We start from the raw sequence: 24,185 nt of genomic DNA, 5'->3' as shown, positions 1-24,185 counted from the left end.
TTTTTTTTTTTTTTTTTGAGACGGAGTCTCGCTCTGTCGCGCAGGCTGGAGTGCAGTGGCCGGATCTCAGCTCACTGCAAGCTCCGCCTCCCGGGTTCACGCCATTCTCCTGCCTCAGCCTCCCGAGTAGCTGGGACTACAGGCGCCCGCCACCTCGCCCGGCTAGTTTTTTGTATTTTTTTAGTAGAGACGGGGTTTCACCGTGTTAGCCAGGATGGTCTCGATCTCCCGACCTCGTGATCCGCCCGTCTCGGTCTCCCAAAGTGCTGGGATTACAGGCTTGAGCCACCGCGCCCGGCCCACTCCTAGGTATTTAAGAGCAAAGGAAGTATATGTCCATATGAAGACTTATACACAAATGCTCATAGCAGCTTTATTTGTAATAACTAAGAACTTGGAACAACTCAGATGTCTATCAGCAGATAAATAGTTTATCAAACTGTGGTATGCCAGTAAAATGGAACGAATGTTAAGCAATAAAAAAGGAATGAACTACTGATACATGCAACAACATGAATCCGTCTCAAAATCATTTCGTTGAGTGAAAGAAGGCATGCACTGTATTATTTCACTTATATAAAATTTCACGAAAAGCAAACTATGGTGACAGAAAGCAGATCAGTGGTTGCCTGGAAAGTGGGTGGGAATAGTGAAAGGTACAGATTGCAAAAGTGCACGAGGAAATTTTTAGGGGCTCATTATCATGATTTTGGCAACAGTTTCACAAATGTATGTTCATGTCAAAACGCATCAAATTTTACAACCTAAATATGTGTGGGTTATTGTATGTCAATTATTTTTATTATTATTTTATTTTTGTTTTTTGAGACGAGTCTCGCTCTGTCACCAGGCTGGAGTGCAATGGCACAATCTTGGCTCACTGCAACCTCTGCCTCCCTCCTTCAAGCGATTCTCCTGAATCCGAGTAGCTGGGACTACAGGCGAGCGCCACCATGCCCGGCTAATTTTTTTGAATTTTTTAGTAGAGACGGGGTTTCACCATGTTAGCGAGGTTGGTCTCGAATTCCTGACCTCAGGCAATCGGCCAGCTTCAGCCTCCCAAAATGCTGGGATTACAGGCATGAGCCACCGCGCCCGGCTGGGTTATGGTATGTCAATTTTTACCGCCATAAAACTGTTAAGGCCTGTAATCCCAGCCCTTTGGGAGGCCGAGGCAGGTGGATCACCTGAGGTCGGGGAGTTCGAGACCAGCCTGACCAGCATAGAGAAACCCCATCTCTACTAAAAATACAAAAATTAGCCGGGTGTGGTGGCGCATGCCTGTAATCCCTGTAATCCCAGCAACTCGGGAGGCTGAGGCAGAAGAATCGCTTGAACCCGGGAGGCGGAGGTTGCAGTGAGCCGAGATTGCGCCACTGCACTCCAGCCCGGGCAACAAGAGCGAAACGCCGTCTCAAGAAAAACAAAACTAAACTACAACACTGTTAAGAGCAGTTAAAAACCAGCCCATATTCCCAGGCTGTTTTTTTTTTGTTTGTTTGTTTGTTTTGTTTTGTTTTTTCTTCGGGGTTGAAAAAAACCGAAATTCTCATTCACCGCACACGCCGCTCCTCACTAACCACGAGAAACCCCATCCAACACCATCCACCGGGTCCCTGCCTTGCCCTCCTAATCCCGCCAGCGGGGTGTCTTCTCTCTGCCGCCCGCTAGAGGGCGCGTACGGAGGAGGTCAAAGCTTTTGGCTCGCTAGCTCAGCCCCAACGCCTGCATGAACTTCCGGCTACACGCCATTCCGCTTCCCGGGGAACGCTTGGGCTGTAGTACGGGTTCCCTATGGGACTCTGAAGCCTGAGGATATCCGGCGCGCAACGTTTGTTCAGCGCGGAGTTAAGCGCCCCGGCCGTAACTTAGGGGAAGTGGACCAGGCTTGCCGCTGCCCAGGGCGGTCTTTTCGTTTCCACCGGAGTGGAGGGGAGAGTGCTGCCATGGCAGCCCCTGCACAGCCCAAGAAGATCGTGGCCCCTACGGTGTCCCAGATTAACGCGGAGTTCGTGACCCAGGTGAGCTCGGGCGAGTCTGGTGTATGTGTGAGGTGGTAAGGACGTCGTGGCCCCGAGGCCTGGTGGTGGGTTTTTTTTTTTTCCCCCAGGACTAGGAGCACGGAGGAGGCATTCGTTTGTTAATTCATTCACAGAAGTCTTTTTTGCTGAGTATCAGCTCCGTGCCGGCAGCTACGCTAGGTGCTGGGCATACCGTGGTGGATGGGTTGCCCTGGCCTGAGGGGTTCGTGGCCTAAGAAAGACACATAGGCCGGGCGCGGTGGCTCAAGCCTGTAATCCCGGCACTTTGGGAGGCCGAGACGGGCGGATCACGAGGTCAGGAGATGGAGACCATCCTGGCTAACACGGTGAAACCCCGTCTCTACTAAAAAATACAAAAAACCTAGCCGGGCGAGGTGGCGGCGCCTGTAGTCCCGGCTACTCGGGAGGCTGAGGCAGGAGAATGGCGTAAACCCGGGACACGGAGCTTGCAGTGAGCTGAGATCCGGCCACTGCACTCCAGCCTGGGCGACAGAGCGAGACTCCGTCTCAACAAAAAAAAAAAAAAAAAAAGACACATAAAAAGAAAACTACTCTATGAGTTTTGCTGTATTGGAGTTTGCCTCAGGAGCAATTGATTCAGAGAGGAGGGAACACCCCAATCTATCTGAGACTGTCAAGCAGCCTTCGCAGCACAGTGATGCTGGACTGCCTCTTCAAGTAGGAGTAGGCTTTTTCCTGGTCCGTAGAGTGTCCTGAGTTTTTGAGCAGCTATGAGAAACTGACAAGACACCTCCAAATAGACCCATTCAAGAAGAGAGTGATTCTGTAGTTGGAGAGCGTTCATTTAGAATCTGTTTACTATCTTGCATTGTGAGCCACAGTTGGCTTTGGCTAGGGAAACACAGTCCTGTGGTTGTCAGCATCATTCCTCATTCTTACTCTTTATTTGCGAATTGCGTAAGAGTGTAAGTAGTTCAGTGTCGAAGTTATCATGCCCACCTGCTTCTTTATTCTTTATTCCTTGTCTCAACAGATTTGTCAGGGCAGAAGCCTAGGGAGAAATTTCGAATCCTCCCTTAATCCCTACATTTCTACATTCTGAGTATCTTTGGAATCTATCTGGTGTTCTACATCTCTGTCACCCTAAGCCTGGTTGCCATTGTTTTTTGCCTGGACGAAGGTATCCTAATCTGTTATATTGTTCTTCTTCTTGCTCTCCTCTAGCCCATTCTTCATGTTGCTTTCCGAGTGATTTTATGCAAGTGCAAATCTCATCATATCACTTGCCTTCTTAAAATCTCTCCCTTCCTTTCCTTCCTTTTCTTCTTTCAAGATAGGGTCTCACTATGTTGCCCGGGCTCAAGTGATCCTTCCACCTCAGCCTCCCTTGTAGCTGGGACTACAGGGAACTACACTAAGGCTGACTGTCCTTAAAATCTTCAACCGGGCACGGTGGCTCATGCCTGTAATACCAGCACTTTGGGAGGCCGAGGCAGGTGGATCACCTGTGGTCAGAGTTTGAGACCAGCCTGACCAACATGGAGAAACCCCGTCTCTGCTAAAAATACAGAATTATCCAGGCGTGGTGGCGCATGCCTGTAATCCCAGCTTCTCAGGAGACTGAGGCTAGAGAATTGCTTGAACCTGGAAGGCGGAGGTTGCAATGAACCAAGATCCTCCCCAGAATAACTGGGGGTGAGGTGAAGATTTTCTATTGAGTTGGAGAGTGATTGGTAATTTGGGAAGGTGTTATTTATTTATTTATTTTTGAGATGGAGTCTTGCTCTGTTGCCCAGGCTGGAGTGCAGTGGCTTGGTGTTGGCTCACTGCAATCTCCGCCTCCCAGGTTCAAGTGGTTCTCCTGCCTCAGCCTCCCGAGTAGCTGAGATTATAGGTACACAACCACCACGCCCGGCTAATTTTTGTATTTTTAGTAGAGATGGGGTTTTACCATATTGGCAAGGCTGGTCTTGAACTTCTGACCTCAGGTGATCCACCCGCCTCGGCCTCCCAGAGTGCTGAGATTACAGGCGTGAGCCACCACACCTGGCCGGAAGGTGTCATTTAAGTAGGAAGTTACTGTAATATTTTTAGAGGCTATTTCTCAGGGCCAGTGTCCTAAGTGCTTGGGAGGCTCTTTAAGTGTGTTGTCTGTGCAGTTTATCGCTGAGCTATGAAAGCAAAGAAAACAGGTCCCATCTCTTAAGTATTCCAATTAAGTGAGAAGGAAAGTTGGATAAGCAATCAAATATTTATAATGTAGAAAGGTAAGATTATAAAGAGTTATATACAAAATGAAGATGAAAAAGCAATTGTCGCCATCAGGTAGTGTTGAGGACAGCCTCACAGAAGTAACATTTCAGATTTTGCTTCATTTGTCCATCCATTTATCCATCAGACTTTGTGAGTGCCTCTGATATGCCAGATACTGCAGTCACCGTTTTATAAATATATTGAGTCTTTGTGCTTGCCAGTTTTCTATTTTTAAAGAGATTATAATTGGGTTTTAAAATAAAACCCTATGAGTAAGACTATGCTGTTTCTTTAAATATGTAGAGAGAGTTATATATTTGTTTAAATTTCACAGTTCACAGGTAAAGCCTAATCTGCTGAAATATGCCAACTCTTTTTTTTTTTTAATTTAAGTTTTTTTTTTTTTTTGAGATGGAGTCTCGCTCTGTCGCCCAGGCTGGAGTGCAGTGCCCGGATCTCAGCTCACTGCAAGCTCCGCCTCCCGGGTCCCCGCCATTCTCCTGCCTCAGCCTCCCGAGTAGCTGGGACTACAGGCGCCCGCCACCTCGCCCGGCTAGTTTTTTGTATTTTTTAGTCGAGACGGGGTTTCACCGTGTTAGCCAGGATGGTCTCGATCTCCTGACCTTGTGATCCGCCTGCCTTGGCCTCCCAAAGTGCTGGGATTACAGGCTTGAGCCACCGCGCCCGGCCAAGTTTGTTTTTTTTTGAGACAGAATCTCGCTCTGTCGCCTGCCCAGGCTGGAGTGCAATGGTGCAATCTTGGCTCACTGCAACCTCCACCTCTTGCTTTCAAGTGATTCTTCTGCCTCAGCCTCCTGAGTAGCTGGGATTACAGGTGTGTGCCACCACGCCCAGCTAATTTTTGAATTTTTAGTAGAGACAGGGTTTCACTATGTTGGACAGGCTGGTCTTCAACTGCAGACCTCGTGATCCACCTGCCTCAACCTCCCAAAGTGCTGGGATTACAGGCGTGAGCCATTGCGCCCGGCTAATATGCCAACTCTTATATTCTCTGTAATAACCAGCTGATAGACTACAATTTTTTTTTTTAAGATTTTGTTATGGGTGTGAACTAATCATTTAAAGGCTCATTATTTTAGAAAGTATTCATGAAGATTTTGAATATCATTTGTAATACTTGCTCAACTATTAACCAACTGTAATCTTGGGCAGGTCACTTATTTTTTCTAGACCAGGGTTTCCTTATTGGTAGGCTGAAGATGTTTGGCTCTGTGGTTATTAACTGAGCTGTATTGTTTCCCTAGGGGTGGTTGGAGAGGATTTTTTTGTTTGTTTAAATCACAATGGCATGTTGTAGTGCAAAGCATTACTGGCATTTAGTGGTTTGGGGTCAAGGATGCCAACTGGCCTGTATGCCTGTATAGTCCCTTCAGATTTACTCTGTCCCCCAGTGCCCAGTAGGGACTTGTTAAGAAACAGCTTATCACTAAATGATCTGTCTTCCAGCTCTACAATGGCATGAGTTTGTGACTTACTGTTTATACTATTTACTTTTGCAGTTAGCGTGTAAATACTGGGCTCCCCACATCAAGAAGAAATCACCTTTTGATATAAAGGTAAGTATTTTGGGTTTGCAACATAATTCTTAAGAAGTTACACTCCTTTTAAAGGGTTATTTCAACAAAAGCTTTCCATAATTTTTTAAAAATTAAAAACAACCTAAGAATCTACAAAAAATGCAATTTTTTGCTTATCAAACTTAGCAATTATTTATGTTAGGAAATTTGGAAGACATAGAAACTACACCATAAGAAAATAATCACTACCCAGAGATAACCTGTCTTACCATTTTGTTGTATTTTCTTTAAACCTTGAAAAAAAAAGTGTATGTGTATAATTTACTTAACTGTTTTTCTGTTTATAGATTCTTAGATTGTTTTTAATTTATCATTATTATAAATGATCATGTAATAAGTATCTTTATAAATATACAGAAATTTTGGTACAAGTTTTTGATAGTTCATTTAGGATTAAATCTGTTGTGTTATCTTGTTTTTAGAGTGGTGAATGAGGTAAAGGTCTATAATAAAGATGGAAGAAGCAGGAGTTGTATAGTGTAATAACTGAAGTCCAGTAATATTCAATAAGGGAATTGAACTTACTCAATTGAATAAGTCCAACTGAAGCAATTTAGAACAAATAATATGACAAATTCCCAAATGTAGGGTTAATTCTCATTCAAATAGGTTCTTAAAAGAGAGGTCTAAGACCAGGTGTGGTGGCTTATGCCTGTAATCCTAGTGCTTTGGGAGGCTAACAAAGGAAGATCACCTGAAGCCAGGAGTTTGAGACTAGACTGGACAGTAGTGAGATCTTGCCTCTACAAAAAAATTTAAAAAATTGACTTGGTGAGGTGACTCATACATGTAGTCTCAGTTGCTGGAAGCTGAAGTGGAAGGATGACTCACTGAGCCCGGGAGTTTGAGGCTGAAGTGAACTGTAATCAGGCCACTGCACTCCAGCCTGGAAAACAGAATGAGACCCTGTCTCTTAAAGAGAGTGAGGTCTTTAAATGAAACAGATGTTGACGTATTGTATACCATTCAACAAGTAATGAAGACTCTTAAGCTCTGCCATTATAAATTTAATGGTGATGCTTTAGGCACTGTTGGTAAAACTGAAATTTTTACCCAAAATTTCTTTATTTGAACTTAAATTCTTATGAGTATATGTTTTGCCAGTAATCATTTTTTTTTTTTTTTGAGATGGAGTCTTGCTCTTTTCACCCAGTCTGGAGTGCAGTGGCATGATCCTAGCTCACTGCAGCCTCTGGCTCCTGGGTTCAAGCGATTCTTCTGCCTCAGCCTTCTGAGTGGCTGGGATTACGGATGCATGCCACCACGCCCTGCTAATTTTTGTATTTTTAGTAGAGATGGGTTTTCACCATGTTGGCCAGGCTGGTCTCAAACTCCTGACCTCAGCTGATCCGCCCGCCTTGGCCTCCCAAAGTGGTGGGATTACAGGCTTGAGCCACCACACCTGGCCAACCAGTAATCTTTATTTTATTATTTAATTTGAAATTTGATGAAAACAATAACAGAATTTCATCTAGATTAAACAAGACTTGTTTTCTTCATCACCTCCTTCCCCTTAGCACTTACAAATACTTATTTTTTTTTTTTTTTTTTTGAGACGGAGTCTCGCTCTGTCGCCCAGGCTGGAGTGCAGTGGCCGGATCTCAGCTCACTGCAAGCTCCGCCTCCCGGGTTCACGCCATTCTCCTGCCTAAGCCTCCCGAGCAGGTGGGACTACAGGCGCCTGCCACTGCGCCCAGCTAATTTTTTGTATTTTTAGTAGAGACAGGGTTTCACTATGGTCTCCATCTCCTGACCTCGTGATCCGCCTGCCTCAGCCTCCCAAAGTGCTGGGATTACAGGCGTGAGCCACCGCGCCCGGCCTACAAATACTTATTTCACAAATATACTTGGAGCAGTTAAAAGATGTTATAGTCTAGGCACCATGGCTCATGCCTGTAATCCCAGCGCTTTGGGAGGCTGAGGCGGCAGATCACTTGACCTCAGGAGTTCAAGACCAACCTGGGCAACATGGTGAAACCCTATTTCTACCAAAAAATACAAAAAATTAGCTGGTTATGGCGGTGTATGCCTGTGGTCCCACTACTTAGGAGGCTGAGGTGGGAGGATACTTGAGCCTGGAAGGCAGAGGTTGCAATGAGCTGTAATTGCACTGCTACACTCCAACCTGCGTGGCAGAGTGAGACCCTATCTCAAAAAAAAAAAAAAGACATCATAGTTACCATACAATAATATTATATTATACCATGTTAAAGCACTTCATAATTTTACGGTAGTATTGTTTTTACTGTTATTTATGCTAGCACTGCTACTGCTGCTATTGATAACTGTTACTGAAGGCTCACTGTGTGCCAGTATTTGTACTAATTGTTTGTATACCCTGTCTTATTTTATTTGCAATAACCCTGTGTGATAGTTTGTATTAGTAGATCTGTTTTGTGGGTAAGGAAACTGAGCCTTAGAGAGGTCAGACGCTTGCCCAAGAGTTCTAGCCATCAGTAGTGAAGGCAGATGCATTGAACCACGCTTCCAATTCCAGAGTCTGAGTTCTTTTTTTTTTTTTTTTTTTTTGAGATGTGCAATTCCAGAGTCTGAATTCTTTTTTTTTATTTTTTATTTTATTTTGAGACGGAGTTTCACCCTGTCGCCAGGCTGGATGGAGAGCAGTGGTGCGATCTTGGTTCACTGCAACCTCTGCCTTCCGGGTTCAAGTTGATTCTTCTGCCTCAGCCTCCCAAGTAGTTGTGACTGCAGGCATGCGCCACCATGCCCAGCTAATATTTGCATTTTTAGTAGAGACAGGGTTTCACCATGTTGGCCAGGATGGTCTTGATCTCTTGACCTGATCCTCCCTCTTTGGCCTCCTAAGTGCTGGGATTACAGACGGGAGCCACCGTGCCGTGCCTGGCCAGAGTCTGAATTCTTAGGTAGTACACCATTCTGCCCACCTTCACTCAAATGAATGGAAATTCTGAACCTTTATCGTATTCCTTTGGATAATGAGATGTAACAGTTTTTTTGTGTCTGTTATGTCTTCACACTTTTAACTTATTTTCTCTGTGGGTTTTGAAGGCACACAGTTATGACTCTTAAATGGAGTTTGATAACATTTATATACTTTAAGTTTAAAAATATCCTGATCTTGTGAATTTTTATTTCCCCTAAAAATGTTTGTAAGCACATCATTTTAATGAATCTAGGGCTCTGTTTTATTATTTGTTTTTTCTACCTTGCTTTCTTTTAATTTCACATCTTGAGAAATATAATGGGATTATTTTTAAAATCTCTTGTTATTTCAATAGCAGTAATATTTGATGGCTTTCCTAAACCAACTTATTTTATATAATCTCACTCATTAAAAACTATCAATTTAGAGTTGAAAAAAGTTGTTGAGATACTACATTTTTATATTTTTGATAACAGGTTATTGAAGATATATATGAAAAAGAGATTGTCAAATCAAGGTAGGAATGAGTTTAAATTTTATACAATGTGATTGGGGTGGACCAAGTTGGATCTTGGCTGAATTTCTATGTGGTCATAACTTGAACCTTTTTTTCTGTTTCAAATTGGTCATCAAATTGACTGGAAAAACTTTAGGTGCTGAAGAGTCATAAATTATTTTTTGCCTTCTAACTTTTGGCTCAGATTAGAGGTATCAAATCCCATAGCATTTATTTGGATTTAGATGGAATTTGAGAAAAAGTAAACATGAAGATTTTATTTTAGTTCAACTAGTATTAATTTTCTTATTTCTGATTCACTTTTTAAAAATATTCTTAAAAAGTTATGAAAGTAAGACAATATTAAATTTACAATAATGTAGCATATATATGTAATGTATAAAATGTATAATAATAAACACAAGTGATAAAAATTATTTTTGAGCAATATGCTGTAAGGGGTGAGTTTCGGCCGGGCGCGGTGGCTCAAGCTTGTAATCCCAGCACTTTGGGAGGCCGAGACGGGCGGATCACGAGGTCGGGAGATCGAGACCATCCTGGCTAACACGGTGAAACCCCGTCTCTACTAAAAAATACAAAAACTAGCCGGGCGAGGTGGCGGGCTCCTGTAGTCCCAGCTACTCCGGAGGCTGAGGCAGGAGAATGGCGTAAACCTGGGAGGCGGAGCTTGCAGTGAGCTGAGATCCGGCCACAGCACTCCAGCCTGGGCGACAGAGCCAGACTCCGTCTCAAAAAAAAAAAAAAAATAAATAAATAAAAAAAATAAAAAAAAAAAAAAAGGGGTGAGTTTCAATAAATCATCTTTTCTGCCCCCAATCCCTGGTTCATGTATATGATTAATATACATCTGTTCTATTCCCCACCCCTTCATGATTTTCAAACACAAAAGGGTTTGTACTCTACATGCCATTTTTTCATTATGCTTCTTTTAAAAAATTTAACAATGTATCTTAGGTATCTTTTTATATATGCACCTGCAGACATGTATGCCCAGTGAGTATTTTAAAAGGATATTTGACTAAATGGGTCAAAGACCCTCTTCAGGATTTTGTCCTTTATTTGGAAAACAGTAGGAATTAAGAAGAGTTGTAAGCACAGTGGTATTTGAAAAAGAGATTTTTTTTTTTTTTTTTTTACTTTTTTTGAGACAGGGTTTCACCATGTTGGCCAGGCTGGTCTCAAACTCCTGGCCCCAAGTGATCCACCCGCCTCAGCCTCCCAAAGTGCTGTGCTGGGATTACAGGCATTAGCCACTGCACCCAGCAATTTGGATTTGGAGGGAGCAAGAGGCAGGGAATTAGTTAGGTGAGCATTGTAGTAGTCAGCTTCAAGATGTCATAGATTTGACTTGCGTGGAAAGTTGGGAGAGGAATTGTCCATTTGAGAAAGATGGAAGTGGAAAGACTTGATGTTTGGATGTGGCAGATGTGGGAAAAGGAGAAATCTAAGAAGATCCTAAAATTTTTTGCTTAAGTTGCTGAGTGATTAGTGAAGCTATTACTGACTTTTGCCACGTTGTTGGGGATAGGATTGGGTGTAGATCATTATTTCACTTTTGAATATCTGGAATTCTAGCTACGTAAGAGCCATGAAGATGGAGATATGGAATAAGCAGTTGGGTATCCAGGTGTATAGCTCAAAAGAGATTGGGTTGGCTGGGCATGGTGGCTCATGCGTGTAATCCCAGCACCTTGGGAGGTCAAGGTGGGTGGATTGCTCGAGCCCAGTAAGTAGTTCAGGACCAGTTTGAGCAACATGGCAAAACCCTGTGTCTAGAAAAAATACAAAAAATTAACTGGACATGGTGGCGTATGGCTGTAGCTCAGTTACTCAAGAGGATGAAGTGGGAGGATCACCTGAGCCCAGGAGGTTAAGGGTGCAGTGAGCCACAATCGTACCGCTGCACTCCAGCCTGGGTGACAGAGTGAGACCCTGTCTCAAGACAAACAACAAAAAGAGACTGAGTTGAGCCTACTTTGTATTAGCCACCATTTCAATGCTAACAATACAACAGAAAAGGGGAGATAGAGTCCCTGCTCTCCTGGAGGTTACATTCTAGTGGGTCACACAGACAGATGTATATATCTATATATCTATATATAATGTAATGTCAGGAGATAGTAAGTGCTATGAATTAAAGTGTGGTTAGAGGATAATGACAAGGGCTGGTATTTCAGAATAATTAGTCAAATTCTTGCTGAAGGTAGGACATTTGAGCAGATTTGTAACATATGGCCTGTTGGTCTGAAGGTGAGTATGAATGAAATTTCTTGAGAAAACTAAAGACGAGTGGGTGGATTTATTCTAGTATCATTTTTTCTTCTATATTAAGGTTATATAATTTGAAAATTATTTTGAATCTTCAGAATGGGTTTTCACTCCAGTGGAAAGTGATTGTTTATTTTTTCATTTAAACCCTTGCTATTAATATTTCTTCTTCAGAGGTGATTTTTTATAACAACTAAAAGCTGCTAATGATTTTTAAGCCGTATACATTTGGCTACTTTTTGTGTGTGTATGTGTGACAGGGTTGCTCTCTTTCACCCAGATTTGAGTGCAGTGGTGTGATCTCAGCTCATTGCAACCTCTGCCTCCTGGGCTCAAGCGATCCCCCAACCTTAGCCTCCTGAGTAGCTGGGACCACAGGTGCAAACCACCATGCCCAGCTAATTCTTTTTGTATTTTTGGTAGAAACAGGGTTTCGCCATGTTGCCCAGGCTGGTCTCACTCCTGAGCTCAAGCAGTCTGCCCGCCTTGACCTCCAAAGTGCTGGGATTATAGGAATTAGCCACCACACCCAGCCCCTATGTTATTCTTAATTCTGAAAGAAGTTGCTGTCTTTGGCATGGCTAAGATTTATTGTGGCACTTTTAACAGTCATTTTCTTATCTTGTACACGTTTATTATTATTAATTTTTTTTAATGTTTTTTTGAGATGGAGTTTCGATCTTGTTGCCTAGGCTGGTTTGCAATGGCGCAATCTCGGCTCACTGCAACCTCCGCCTCCTAGGTTCAAGTGATTCTCCTGCTTCAGCCTCTCGAGTAGCAGGGATTACAGGCATGCTCCACCACACCCGGCTAATTTTATATTTTTATTAGAGATGGGGTTTCTCCACGTTCATCAGGTCGGTCTTGAACTCCCGACCTCCGGTGATCCGCCTGCCTCGACCTCCCAAAGTGCTGGGATTACAGGCGTGAGCTACCGTACCCGGCCCACGTTTTTTATTTATTTATTTTTTTTTTGAGACGGAGTCTCGCCCTGTCGCCCAGGCTGGAGTGCAGTGGCCAGATCTCAGCTCACTGCAAGCTCCACCTCCCGGGTTCACGCCATTCTCCTGCCTCAGGCTCCCCAGTAGCTGGGACTACAGGCATCCGCCACCTCGCCCGGCTATTTTTTTTTTGTACTTTTTAGTAGAGACGGGGTTTCACTGTGTTCGCCAGGATGGTCTCGATCTCCTGCCCTCGTGATCCGCCTGTCTCGGCCTCCCAAAGTGCTGGGATTACAGGCTTGAGCCACCGCGCCCGGCCCACGTTTTTTATTTCTAAGTGTACTTCTGTAATACATAAACTGTAGTATGTATTTAAAAATTTAACATGGTAAAACTCTGTCTCTACTAAAAATATAAAAATCAGCTGGGTGTGGTGGCATACACCTGTAATCCTAGCTACTCGGGAGGCTGAGGCAGAAGAATTTCTTGAACCCGGGAGGCGGAGGTTGCAGTGAGCGGAAATTGTGCCATTGCATTGCAGCCTGGGTGACAGAGCGAGACTGTCTCAAAAAAGAAAAAAAAAATTTAAGTGACCAATTGTTTAGGCTAGGTCCTGAGGAAATTATTTTGCTGCGCTATGTGCTCATGGCATTTTCAGTATTGGGGGAATGGCTTGATGTAACAGCCATGTTACTGTATGGTACATTACACAATTGATTCATTTTTGCTGTTCTTGCCATTATCAGATTTGGCAGGCTTATCTTAATGAATTCTTAATCCAAGTTTGATTTTTAAAATATTTTAAAAATAATAGTTAAGTGCTTACTATGTGCCAAATTCTACTCTAAGCACCTTGCATTCTGCTATAAGCATCTAGCTCGTTTATTCCCACAACAACCCTATAACAATATTATTATCCTCATTTTATGGATAAGGAAACTGAAGTAGGTAGGTTAAATAACTTGCCCAAGATGCTTCCCAGTAGAGGCACACCAGGTATTGAATCCTGGTTCCCTGGTTCTTTTTTTTTTTTTCTGCTCTGTTCTTTTATTTTATTGAGATAGAGCTTCACCCTTGTTGCCCAGGCTGGAGTACAGTGACGCAATCTCGACTCACTGCAATCTCTGCCTCCTGGGTTCAAGCAATTCTTCTGGTTCAGACTCCTGAGTAGCTGGGATTACAGGCATGTGCCACCGTGCCCTGCTAATTTTTTGTATTTTAGTAGAGACAGGGTTTCACCATGTTGGCCAGGCTAGTCTCGAACTCCTGACCTCAGGTGATCCGCCCACCTCAGCCTCCCAAAGTGCTGGGATTATAGGTGTGAGCCACCGTGCCTGACCTTGAATACTCTGTTCTTTTTTTTTTTTTTTTTTGAGACGGAGTCTCGCTCTGTCACCCAGGCTGGAGTGCAGTGGCCGGATCTCAGCTCACTGCAAGCTCCGCCTCCCAGGTTCACGCCATTCTCCTGCCTCAGCCTCCCGAGTAGCTGGGACTACAGGCGCCTGCCACCTCGCCCGGCTAAGTTTTTGTATTTTTAGTAGAGACGGGGTTTCACTGTGTTAGCCAGGATGGTCTCGATCTCCTGACCTCGTGATCCGCCCGTCTCGGCCTCCCAAAGTGCTGGGATTACAGGCTTGAGCCACCGCGCCCGGCCTTACTCTGTTCTTAAATAAGAGTCCTTTGCCTTCTAGAAACCTCTTAACTAGTACACTTTGGTATGATGTGTAATCCTGTTATGAATCAACTAAGTGGTTTTTATGCTTTCAAAAAGGGTGATTTACAGAGTAATTTACTTTTGCCAAAGTGTTTATTTTTATTTCAAATGTATGGACTCTTTTATTATGAAATGTAACACAGAAAAGAGTGTAAAACAAATATGTAGACTTACGAATTATAGTAATAATTCATAACCACCACCTAGGCTGAAAAACTCCACAAACATTGTCGTGTTGCAGAAGCTCTCTGCTTGTTCCTTTTCTTTATCATTATAATATGTAAGTATGCAAACAAGAACACTATAATTTTGGTTCTTTTTCAACTTTAAATAAATAAATAGAATCACACACTATGTATTCTTTTGTGGCTAGCTTCTTTTTTTTTTTTTTTTTGAGATGGAGTTTCGCTCTTGCCGCCCAGGCTGGAGCACAGTGGCATGATCTCGGCTCACTGCAACCTCCGCATCCCGGCTTCAAACAATTCTCCTGCCTCAGCCTCCCGAGTAGTTGGGATTACAGGTGCCCGCCACCACACCCGGCTCATTTTTTGTATTTTTAGTAGAGATGGGGTTTCGCCATATTGGTCAGGCTAGTCTCGAACTCCTGACCTCAGGTAATTTGCATGCTCGGCCTCCCAAAGTGCTGGGATTACAGACATGAGCCACTGTGCCTCGTGTGGCTGGCTTCTTTTGTTCACTGTTATTATTGTTTTAATCATCTACTTAATAGATCTAGAAGTAGCTAGCTCAGAAGTTAATAATGTCAAGGCCTTTGTCAGTCTTGTCAAAAGGTTTTATTGATTTTTTCCGTATGATTGTGGTGGGGATGCCACAGCTGCAGACCTCATGTTTCACACAGTCATGTCCCAGAAGAGGAAGTTGTTGGGGTAGGTGGGAATGTAGTAGAAAAGAACTCTCATTTGTGTGGCCCCTTCTCTTTTTTCTTATCATTTTTAATGATACAGTAATAGACCCAGTTTGTCATACATAAATTATTCAGCTTTGGAAGGATTTAATGAAATGCACGTTAAGTCCTTGGCACAGTGTGAGGCATAATGCATGCTCTCAGTAAATACTGGTAACTTAAAAAAAAACCGTCCAAAAATCCTTCAAATTATTTATATTTGTGGTTATTGTTTGTAACTTTTCATACTTATTTTTATTTATTTATTTATGTTTTTGAGATGGAATCTCACTCTGTCACCCAGGCTGGAGTGCAGTGGCACAATCTCAGCCCACTGCAACCTCCGCCTCCCGGGTTCAAGCAATTCTCCTGCCTCAGCCTCCTGTGTAGCTGGAACTATAGGCACATGCTGCCACACCCGGCTAATTTTTTGTATTTTAGTAGAGATGGTGTTCCACCGTGTTGCCCATGCTGGTCTGGAACCCCTGAGCTCAGGTAATCCACCCTTCTTGGCCTCAAAGTGTTAAGATTGCAGGCATTAGCCACCGTGCCCAGCCTTCCATACTTACCTTTAAAATTCTTCTGATGTGGTATCTAGTTCATGGACCTGTTTTTATATAAGTACGCTTTCAGTTAAGCTGTTCACTTTATCTGTCTCAGAGAGTTCACTGGCAAAAGTATAAAACTCCAAATTTAATGAATACCACTGAGATTGCTAGAAGAGGAATTGAATGTTTTTCAGACTGCTTTTGCTTTATTTTGACACATCAAGACTTATTTTTCAAGGCCAGGCATGGTGGCTTGTGCCTGTAATCCCAGCACTTCGGGAGGCCGAGGTGGGAGGATTACTTGAGCTCAGGAGTTTGAAACCAGTCTGGGCAACATAGTGAGACCTCATTTCTACTAAAAATCAAAAAAATTAGCTGGACGTGGTTGCACGTGCCTGTAGTCCCAGCTATTTGAGAGGCTGAGGTGGGAGGATCGCTTGAGCCTGGGAGATTGAGACTACAGTGAGCTGTGTTTGTGCCACTGTACTCTAGCCTAGGCAATAGAGCAAGCTCTGCCTCCAAAAAAAAAAAAAAAAGACTTATTTTTCACTTCTGTAGTTATAAAGGAAAGTTGGCTGCTCTACCATTTTTATACATGAGGAAACTGAATTGCAGAATGTTTAAAAGACGTCAGGTGTGGTAGCTCACGCCTGTAATCCTAGCATTTTTGGAGACTGAGGTGGGTGGATCACCTGAGCTCAGGAGTTCGAGACCAGCCTGGACAACATGGGGAAACCCCTATCTCTACTACAAATACAAAACATTTGCCAGGTGTAGTGGCACGTGACTGTAATCCCAGCTACTCGGGAGTCTGAGGCACAAGAACTGCTTGAGCCTGGGAGGCGGAGGTTGCAGTGTACCAAGATCGCACCACTGCACTCCAGGGTGGGCGATAGAGCAAGACTCTGTCTCGATAAAAAAGAAAAAAATAGAAAAAGAATGTTTAAAAGACATTGTCAAAGTAACACTGAGTCATTACTAGAACACTGGTATTCTATCTCGTGAGCCAGGATTTTCTCTTTTTTATCATGAGGTCCTGTTTGTGACTGAAGAAATTAAATGTAGAGTTTTGTGTATAGTGGGCAGTGAGTGAATTCTGTTGTCTAACATACAGTTAATTCAAGTGAAATGTCTGCAGTTGGAGATCTAGAGTGTGTCACTCAAGATGGTCTATCCACTTAGCATCTTGGCTGGCTGTAGAAGCCAGTACTTAGGCAGTATTCTGTCTTAGTGCTTTTGCATAGTGAAAACCTTCATTTCATTCTCACTAAAGTTTTGTGACATTGTATGCTCAGTGAAACTATATAAGAGATCAGAAATCAGTGGAATAGGATTTTGACAGGATAATGGTTTCCTGGGGCATTATAAATTCATAATACATAGACACTTAATTTTCAAAGCTGGAAACTATTATCTAGTGACAGTGTTCTGATCTATTTCCAATATTACGAAATGATAAAACTAAATTAGCGGCCATTTGTATCTGCTTCGGGACAACATAGGTATATTTTGGACAAACATGACTATATCATTGTTTATTCATATAAAACAAAGTAATTCTATTTAAAAAAGACAGTATATTAAAGACAAATATCTGATATTTTTTCCACAATATTTTAGTTTTTTTTTTTTAATATATATATATTTTTTTATTATACTTTGAGTTCTAGGGTACATGTGCATAATGTGCAGGTTTGTTACATATGTATACTTGTGCCATGTTGGTGTACTGCAGCCATCAACTCGTCATTTACATCAGGTATAACTCCCAATGCAATCCCTCTCCCCTCCCCCCCATATTTTAGTATTTTAAGCTCACTGTCAACACTAAGAAGCAAGTGAAACATCTGATTTTCACATTTGCAGTAAAGATATGTGTCCTGTGTGCTTTTAGGAAGGCATGACTCTTTAGCAAAATGTTTCCATTTGAGTATTAAATGAAAACATGTTGGTCAGTGCTTAAGAAGTTGAACTGACGTAGGAAATTGTGATCTGATATTATGAATTTTGATAGGTGAGTTGATATGAAAACACAACATCCCTAAATGCATTTGGGTTAATAATTCTGAAATGTTTGTATTTTCTCTTTTAAACATTTTATTTATTTTTATGTTTTCAGGTTTGCTATTAGAAAGATAATGCTCTTGGAATTTAGGTAAGTCATAAGGCATTCCATTGATGAAAAAGATAACAATGTGATTTCAGTTTTAGCTAAATTTTCTGTGTATTTCTGTGAGTGACTAAGAAAATCTAAATCTGTGAAGATATATATTTCTGTGATTGGCTTATTTTGGAATATGTGTGTAATAGCCTTTGTTTTCAAAGATGATGGCCCATTGTCAGAATAACTTGTATTTTGATTTTTTTCTTACTTGTTAAGGTAGCATGTGGTGAATAATTTCTGAACTCAAACTTGGTTTCTCTAGTGATCAGTGGAAATAAAGTGTGTTCTATAGCTGTTTTCCCTGCCAAGCTAAAATGTTATCATCAAGGTAGCGTTGTTCCAGTCTAGCTACTGGTAATATAACTATTTCAGACAAAAGATAATGTATGATTTTTAGATTGCAAAAGTAGATTAGATTATGTTACAACCAGATCTAGCCAGTATGCTGAAAGTAAAAGCTAGGATTGTTGTTGATGATAGCTACATTTACCATTTCTCAAACAGAACACCTGTTTTGTGCTCACCAGTGTTAAGCATTTTACATACAGAGTACTCACAACAATCCTGTGAAGTAAGTACTATCCTCAGCATTTACTGGAAACAGAAGCTGAGATCAGAGAGGTTAAATACTTTGCTCTAAGTAATTGGCAGAGCTGGGATACCAATGTCTGATGCCAAAGCTCATGGTTTTCCACTTCTCTACACTTCCTTGACATCTGGTTTACATCAGAGGTCAGGACCTCTGTGTTAATAATTGTTACTCCTGCATCCACAGATTTGATCCTCACAAAAAAATGACATGAAGGAGATGGTCTTATCATTTTTATAGAGGGAAACTGAAATTTATTATGAATTAACTAGTAAGTTGAGTGCCACCTGTATCCTAAGGACTGCATTATTATTAAATGATCTTATTTAATCCTCACAACACCACCAGTAAGATCTTCCTTATTTTATAGGGGAGGAAACTGAGGCTAGAAACTGGACCCATCTGGCCCTGAGATAAATATGCTCTTTCCATCATATTGTGCCTCCTTTCAACAAGACAGATTAAAATCAAGAGGCTACCAATATGCAATTAGGATTAACCAGAATTCTAGAGTCCAGAAACCAAGAGAATTGCAGGAATTGAAGGAGAAAGCAACAAAACAGATTGAAAGCATCAATGACAGTGAAACTTTTTTTCTTTTTGTAAGACAGAGTCTTGCTCTGTCACCAGGCTGGAGTGCAGTGGTACGATCTCAGCTCGCTGCAACCTTCACTTCCCGGGTAGAAGCGATTCTCCTGCCTCAGCCTCCCGAGTAGCTGGGATTACAGGTGTGCACCACCACACCTGGCTAATTTTTGTATTTTTAGTAGAGACGGGGTTTCACCATGTTGGCCAGGATGATCTCGATTTCTTGACCTCGTGATCGCCCGCCTCGGCTTTCCAAAGTGCTGGGATTATAGGCGTGAGCCACCGTGCCTGGCGTGCTGCTTCTTTTAGGGAAAAACAGTAAGATAGGGAAAGCTAAGTTGCCCTTTTTTCTCCATGGCCATCAAAGTCCTTTGGCTTAGTTTCTTTTGCTAATGAGGCTCTGATTTCTCCCCTGTAGCAGCAGCATCAAAACTGACAGTGAAAAATTTTTAATAGCTGAAAAAGTCGGTTGTTACCTTTCAGGAACTTTTATTTAATTTTATGTGACAATATCATTTTCCCTGGGCCAACTTTCAAACATAATCAGTCTAAGGTTGTTGTGGAGAGTAATTGATGGTTTCTTGCTAAAGTGGAAAGTAAGATGGCATGGAGAAGGTAGCTGGATATAGGAAAGCGAACTGAGAAAAGGGTTTTTGTGGATGAAAATTATTAGAGGAAGGCATCAGTTAGCAAAGTAAATAACATGTTAGTGCAGCTAAAGAAGGAATTAGTGAACTAGAAAATAGATCTGAGGGAATTAACTAGAAAATAGCAAAGAGAAGTAAAAATGAAAAATAGGAAAGAAAATAAGATACATGGAGGCTAGAATGAGAAGGCTTAGTAAGAGTTTCAGAAGTTTGGTTTTTTTTTTTTTTTTTTTTTAGTTTTAGAGATGGGGACTCACTCTGTTGCCCAGGTTGGAGTACAGTGGCACAATCATGGCTCACTGCAACCTCAACCCCCTAAGCTCAAGCAATCCTCCTACGTCAGCCTCCTGAGTAGTTGGGACCACAGGTGTACACCGTCACACCTGGCTAGTGGTTTTTTTTTTTCTTTCTTTTTTTTTTTTGTAGAAACAAGGTCTCACTATGTTGCCCAGGCTGGTCTCAAACTCCTGGGCTCCAGCAATCTGCCCACTTTGGCCTCCCAAAGTGCTGGGATTACAGGTGTCAGCCACCACGCCTGGCCTCATTTTGTTTTAGAACTGATATTTATCAGGTATTTTTGGGTTTTCCTTTTTTTTATTTTTTGAGACGGAGTCTCGCTCTGTTGCCAGGCTGTAGTGCAGTGACGTGATCTTAGCTTACTGCAGTCTCTGCCTCCTGGGTTCAAGTGATTCTCCTGCCTCAGCCTCCCGAGTAGCTGGGACTACAGGCACACGCCACCATGCCCAGCTAATTTTTGTACTTTTAGTAGAGACGGGGGTTCACCATGTTGGCCAGGATGGTCTCGATCTCTTGACCTCATGATCTGCCCACCTCAGCCTCCCAAAGTGCTTGGATTGTAGGCGTGAGCCACTGTGCTCGGCCAACTTTTACTTTAAGAAGAGCCTTAAAGGCCAAGTGCAGTGGCTCATGCCTGTAATTCCAGCACTTTGGGAGACTGAGGCGGGTGGGTCACCTGAGGTCGAGAGTTCAAGACCAGCCTGACCAACATGGAGAATCCCTGTCTCTACTAAAAATACAAAAAATTAGCCAGGCATGGTGGCGCATGCCTGTAATCCCAGCTACTCAGGAGGCAGAACCAGGAGAATCACTTGAACCCGGGAGGTGGAGGTTGCAGTGAGCCTAGATCATGCCATTGTACTCCAGTCTGGGCATCAAGAGCAAAACTCCATCTCAAAAAAAAAAAAGCGCCTTAAGTAAGGGAATATCCAGTGGTTTGGTGGTGATAATTATGTATGTTGGCAACGTTTGATACCTTTGTATTTGAATGTGTAAGACTGTCATTCTCCAAAGCTGTGTTTTCTATACATAAATTTGTAGCTGGTAGCAGTGACCTAGACAACAGGTAAATTTGTGAAGGGTTCCAAGTTTTTGTTTTTTTATTTTTTTTTGAGACGGAGTCTCGCTCTGTCACCCAGGCTAGAGTGCAGTGGCGTGGTCCCGGCTCACTGCAAGCTCTGCCTCCCGGGTTCACGCCATTCTCCTGCCTCAGCCTCCCGAGTATCTGGGACTACAGGCGCCCGCCACCTCGCCTGGCTAGTTTTTTTGTATTTTTTAGTAGAGATGGGGTTTCACCGTGTTAGCCAGGATGGTCTCGATCTCCTGACCTCGTGATCCGCCTGTCTCGGCCTCCCAAAGTGCTGGGATTACAGGCTTGAGCCACTGCGCCCGGCCTTTTTTTTGTTTGTTTGTTTTTGAAGATGGGGTCTAGCTCTGTTGGCCAGGCTGGAGTGTAGTGGTGCAATCTCAGCTCACTGCATCCTCTTCTTCCCGGGTTCAAGCGATTCTCCTGCCTCAGCCCCCTGAGTAGCTGGGATTACAGGCGTGTGCCACCACACCCAGCTAATTTTTGTATTTTTAATAGAGATGGGGTTTCACCATATCACAATTCCTGACCTCAAGTGATCCATCCACCTTGGCCTCCCAAAGATTACAGGCATGAGCTATGACACCCAGCCAAGGATTCCAAGTTATAAATAGAGATTTCCAAAATATTTTCAGAAAGTTGTAAATAATTGTGCTTTTCTGGGTGAGTTATACATTACAGTGAGTGGTGGTAACTAATGAAATATTCTGTGCTTTTTACTCTTTATAGCCAGTATCTTGAAAATTATCTCTGGATGAATTATTCTCCTGAGGTATCCAGCAAGGCCTATTTAATGTCAATTTGCTGTATGGTGAATGAGAAGTTCAGAGAAAACGTGCCTGCATGGGAGGTAACTGATTTAAATTACTTCATAGCTTTCATACTGACCCACTTAAGCCATTACCAAGTGGCAGAACTTTTACTGATAGTGGTGCTTTTAGAGCAGAATTTTACCTAGCATTAAAGCAAATACTGAGCAAAAGAATGGGTATGTGAAAGATACATTTTCTTTTGGTTTCAACACTTTCTTCAAACGATTTAATAATTTACTATGAATTGAAAATTTATGAATGTGAGTTATTTTTCTGCTTTGTGTTTGAAACAAAGAATGGTATATGTTATAACAACTTACATCAGGAGCTGGCAAAATGGAAATTATATTAATAAATACAAATAGGCTGAGTGCTGTCACTCATGCCTGTAATCCTGTACTTTGGAAGGCTGAGGTGGGAGGATTGCTTGAGGACGGGAGTTCAAGACCAGCCTGGGCAACAAAGCAAAAACCTGTCTCTTTAAAAAAAAAAATTAGCCAGGCATGGTGGCGTGAGTCTGTAGTCCCAGCTACTTGGGAGACTGAGGCAAGAGGACCGCTTCAGCCTAGGAGTTCGAGGCTGCAATCAACTATGATTGCACCACAGCACTCCAGCTGGGTAATAGAGCGAGACCCTGTCTCTAGGAAGAGAAAAAGTGCAAGTATATAATGTTCAAATGAGATACTTCTCAGTGTCTTTTTTCACAAGAGAAAGTGTATATTTGTAGTTTTACATGAATAATAAAAAGTTACGAAAGTCAAGACAGATGCTTATGTTATAATTTCAACGTTCTTTTTTTTTTTTTTTTTGAAACTGAATTTCGCTCTTGTCATCCAGGCTGGAGTGCAAATGGCGTGATCTCAGCTCACTGCAACCTCTGCCTCCCAGGTTCCAGCAATTCTCCTGCCTCAGCCTCCTGAGAAGCTGGGGTTACAGGTGCCTGCCACCATGCCCAGCTAATTTTTGTGTTTTTAGTTGAGACGGGGTTTCACCATGTTGGCCAGGCTGGTGTCGAACTCCTGACCTCAGGTGATCCACCCGCCTTGTGCAGGGATTACAGCCATGAGTAACCGTGCCCTGCCTGTTCTTTTTGTCCTTGATTTGGGATCTATTTTTCCTTTTAGAAATTTCTAATGCACTGATGTTTCCTTTTTGTGCTGGTGCAACAGAAGCTTGATAAGTAGAGATCCAAAACCTTTGTTTTCTTTGCCCAGCATATAATGGTCACTTCATCAAGAGTTTCTTCTCTTCCAGTCAGACTTTTTTAAATGAAAAAAAAAAAAAAAAAGGAATGGATGCCTGTCATCTGTTTTGAGTAAATGGTCTCCGAAGTGAGAAGGTGATAGAGTCTTTAAGATAAAGCCATGGATACTTCTCTCAAATATTCATTAAATGACTACCATCTCAGGGCACATTAGAGCTCAAAATAAACTATGGGTTTTATGTCGATATCAAGAGAGCCTCGGGATTTCTTGAAGTTGCTTCAAGCTATTATAGAAAGGAAGAAGGAAAATTTTTTGAGCCAGGGAATAACCTGGTCCATTTGCCTGTTATAAAGATCACTTTGGTGATTAGGCCTTGAAATAGAGAAATAATAATACAGATTTAGAGAATATACAGAGATTTAGAAGGTAGAATTGATTGAATTTGATAATCAGTTGAAGTAGCATTAGGAAAGGGTGTTATTTTCAATAACCTTCCAGGCTTGGGCAAATGAATATAATAGATGATGGTACCGTTTACCAAGATAGGTAATAGAGACTGAGGAATAATTTGGAGGATACAAAACTGTTGAATTGAATTTGGACATATTCAGTTTAAATTGCCTTTGGAATATCTAGATTTAAGTCATCTAGTAGACAGAGGACTCTAAGGTTTGAGAGCTCAGAAGGGAAATCTAGACTGCAGATGTATATTTGGAATCATTGGTATTTAGTGGTTGAAGTAATGGGGGAGAAGAATGAGGCTAGAACCCTAGGAATATTGCTGTTTAGATAACAGACGAAAGAAAAAGAGCCTTCAATATGCTGAAAAGGAGTTGAGGCTTCATAACGGTCCATACGACTTGACAGCCATACAGCTTCAGGAGAGCTTGTCTTAGAGAAGTGAATGAAAACAACTAGCGTAGACCACACGCTTGGAGTGCTTGTCTGCGGCAGTAACTAGAAACAGAGGTAGGTCAAAGAGGCTTGAATATATTTACATTATATATAACTTAAGAGCAAGGAGCTAATATAAAGCAGGAGGGGCTGTCCTTGAGATTAATTACAGTGTGAAAACTACAATTTTTGCTGAAGATGTAGTTTCTTTTGTTTAAATCAGAGAAATTAAAACACTTCAGATCCATAAT

At 42.2% G+C, this 24,185-nt stretch overlaps 1 protein-coding gene across 1 annotated transcript in view; it reads left to right on the top strand.

Moving 5' to 3' along the window:
• Nucleotides 1-1,720: 1,720 nt before the first annotated feature.
• AQR (aquarius intron-binding spliceosomal factor) overlaps nt 1,721-24,185 on the top strand; it is a 112,790-nt gene continuing 90,325 nt past the window's right edge. Inside the window, exons 1-5 of the mRNA XM_025390443.1 lie at nt 1,721-2,021; nt 5,777-5,833; nt 9,236-9,276; nt 17,771-17,806; nt 21,753-21,873. Coding sequence (XP_025246228.1) covers nt 1,947-2,021; nt 5,777-5,833; nt 9,236-9,276; nt 17,771-17,806; nt 21,753-21,873 — 330 coding nt within the window. The 5' untranslated portion in view covers nt 1,721-1,946. The remainder of the gene's footprint in view (nt 2,022-5,776; nt 5,834-9,235; nt 9,277-17,770; nt 17,807-21,752; nt 21,874-24,185) is intronic.

The sequence above is a fragment of the Theropithecus gelada genome, chromosome 7a (assembly GCF_003255815.1).
Source record: "Theropithecus gelada isolate Dixy chromosome 7a, Tgel_1.0, whole genome shotgun sequence".
Classification (NCBI taxonomy): Eukaryota; Metazoa; Chordata; class Mammalia; order Primates; family Cercopithecidae; genus Theropithecus; species Theropithecus gelada.
This window is presented reverse-complemented; position numbering and strand designations above follow the sequence as displayed.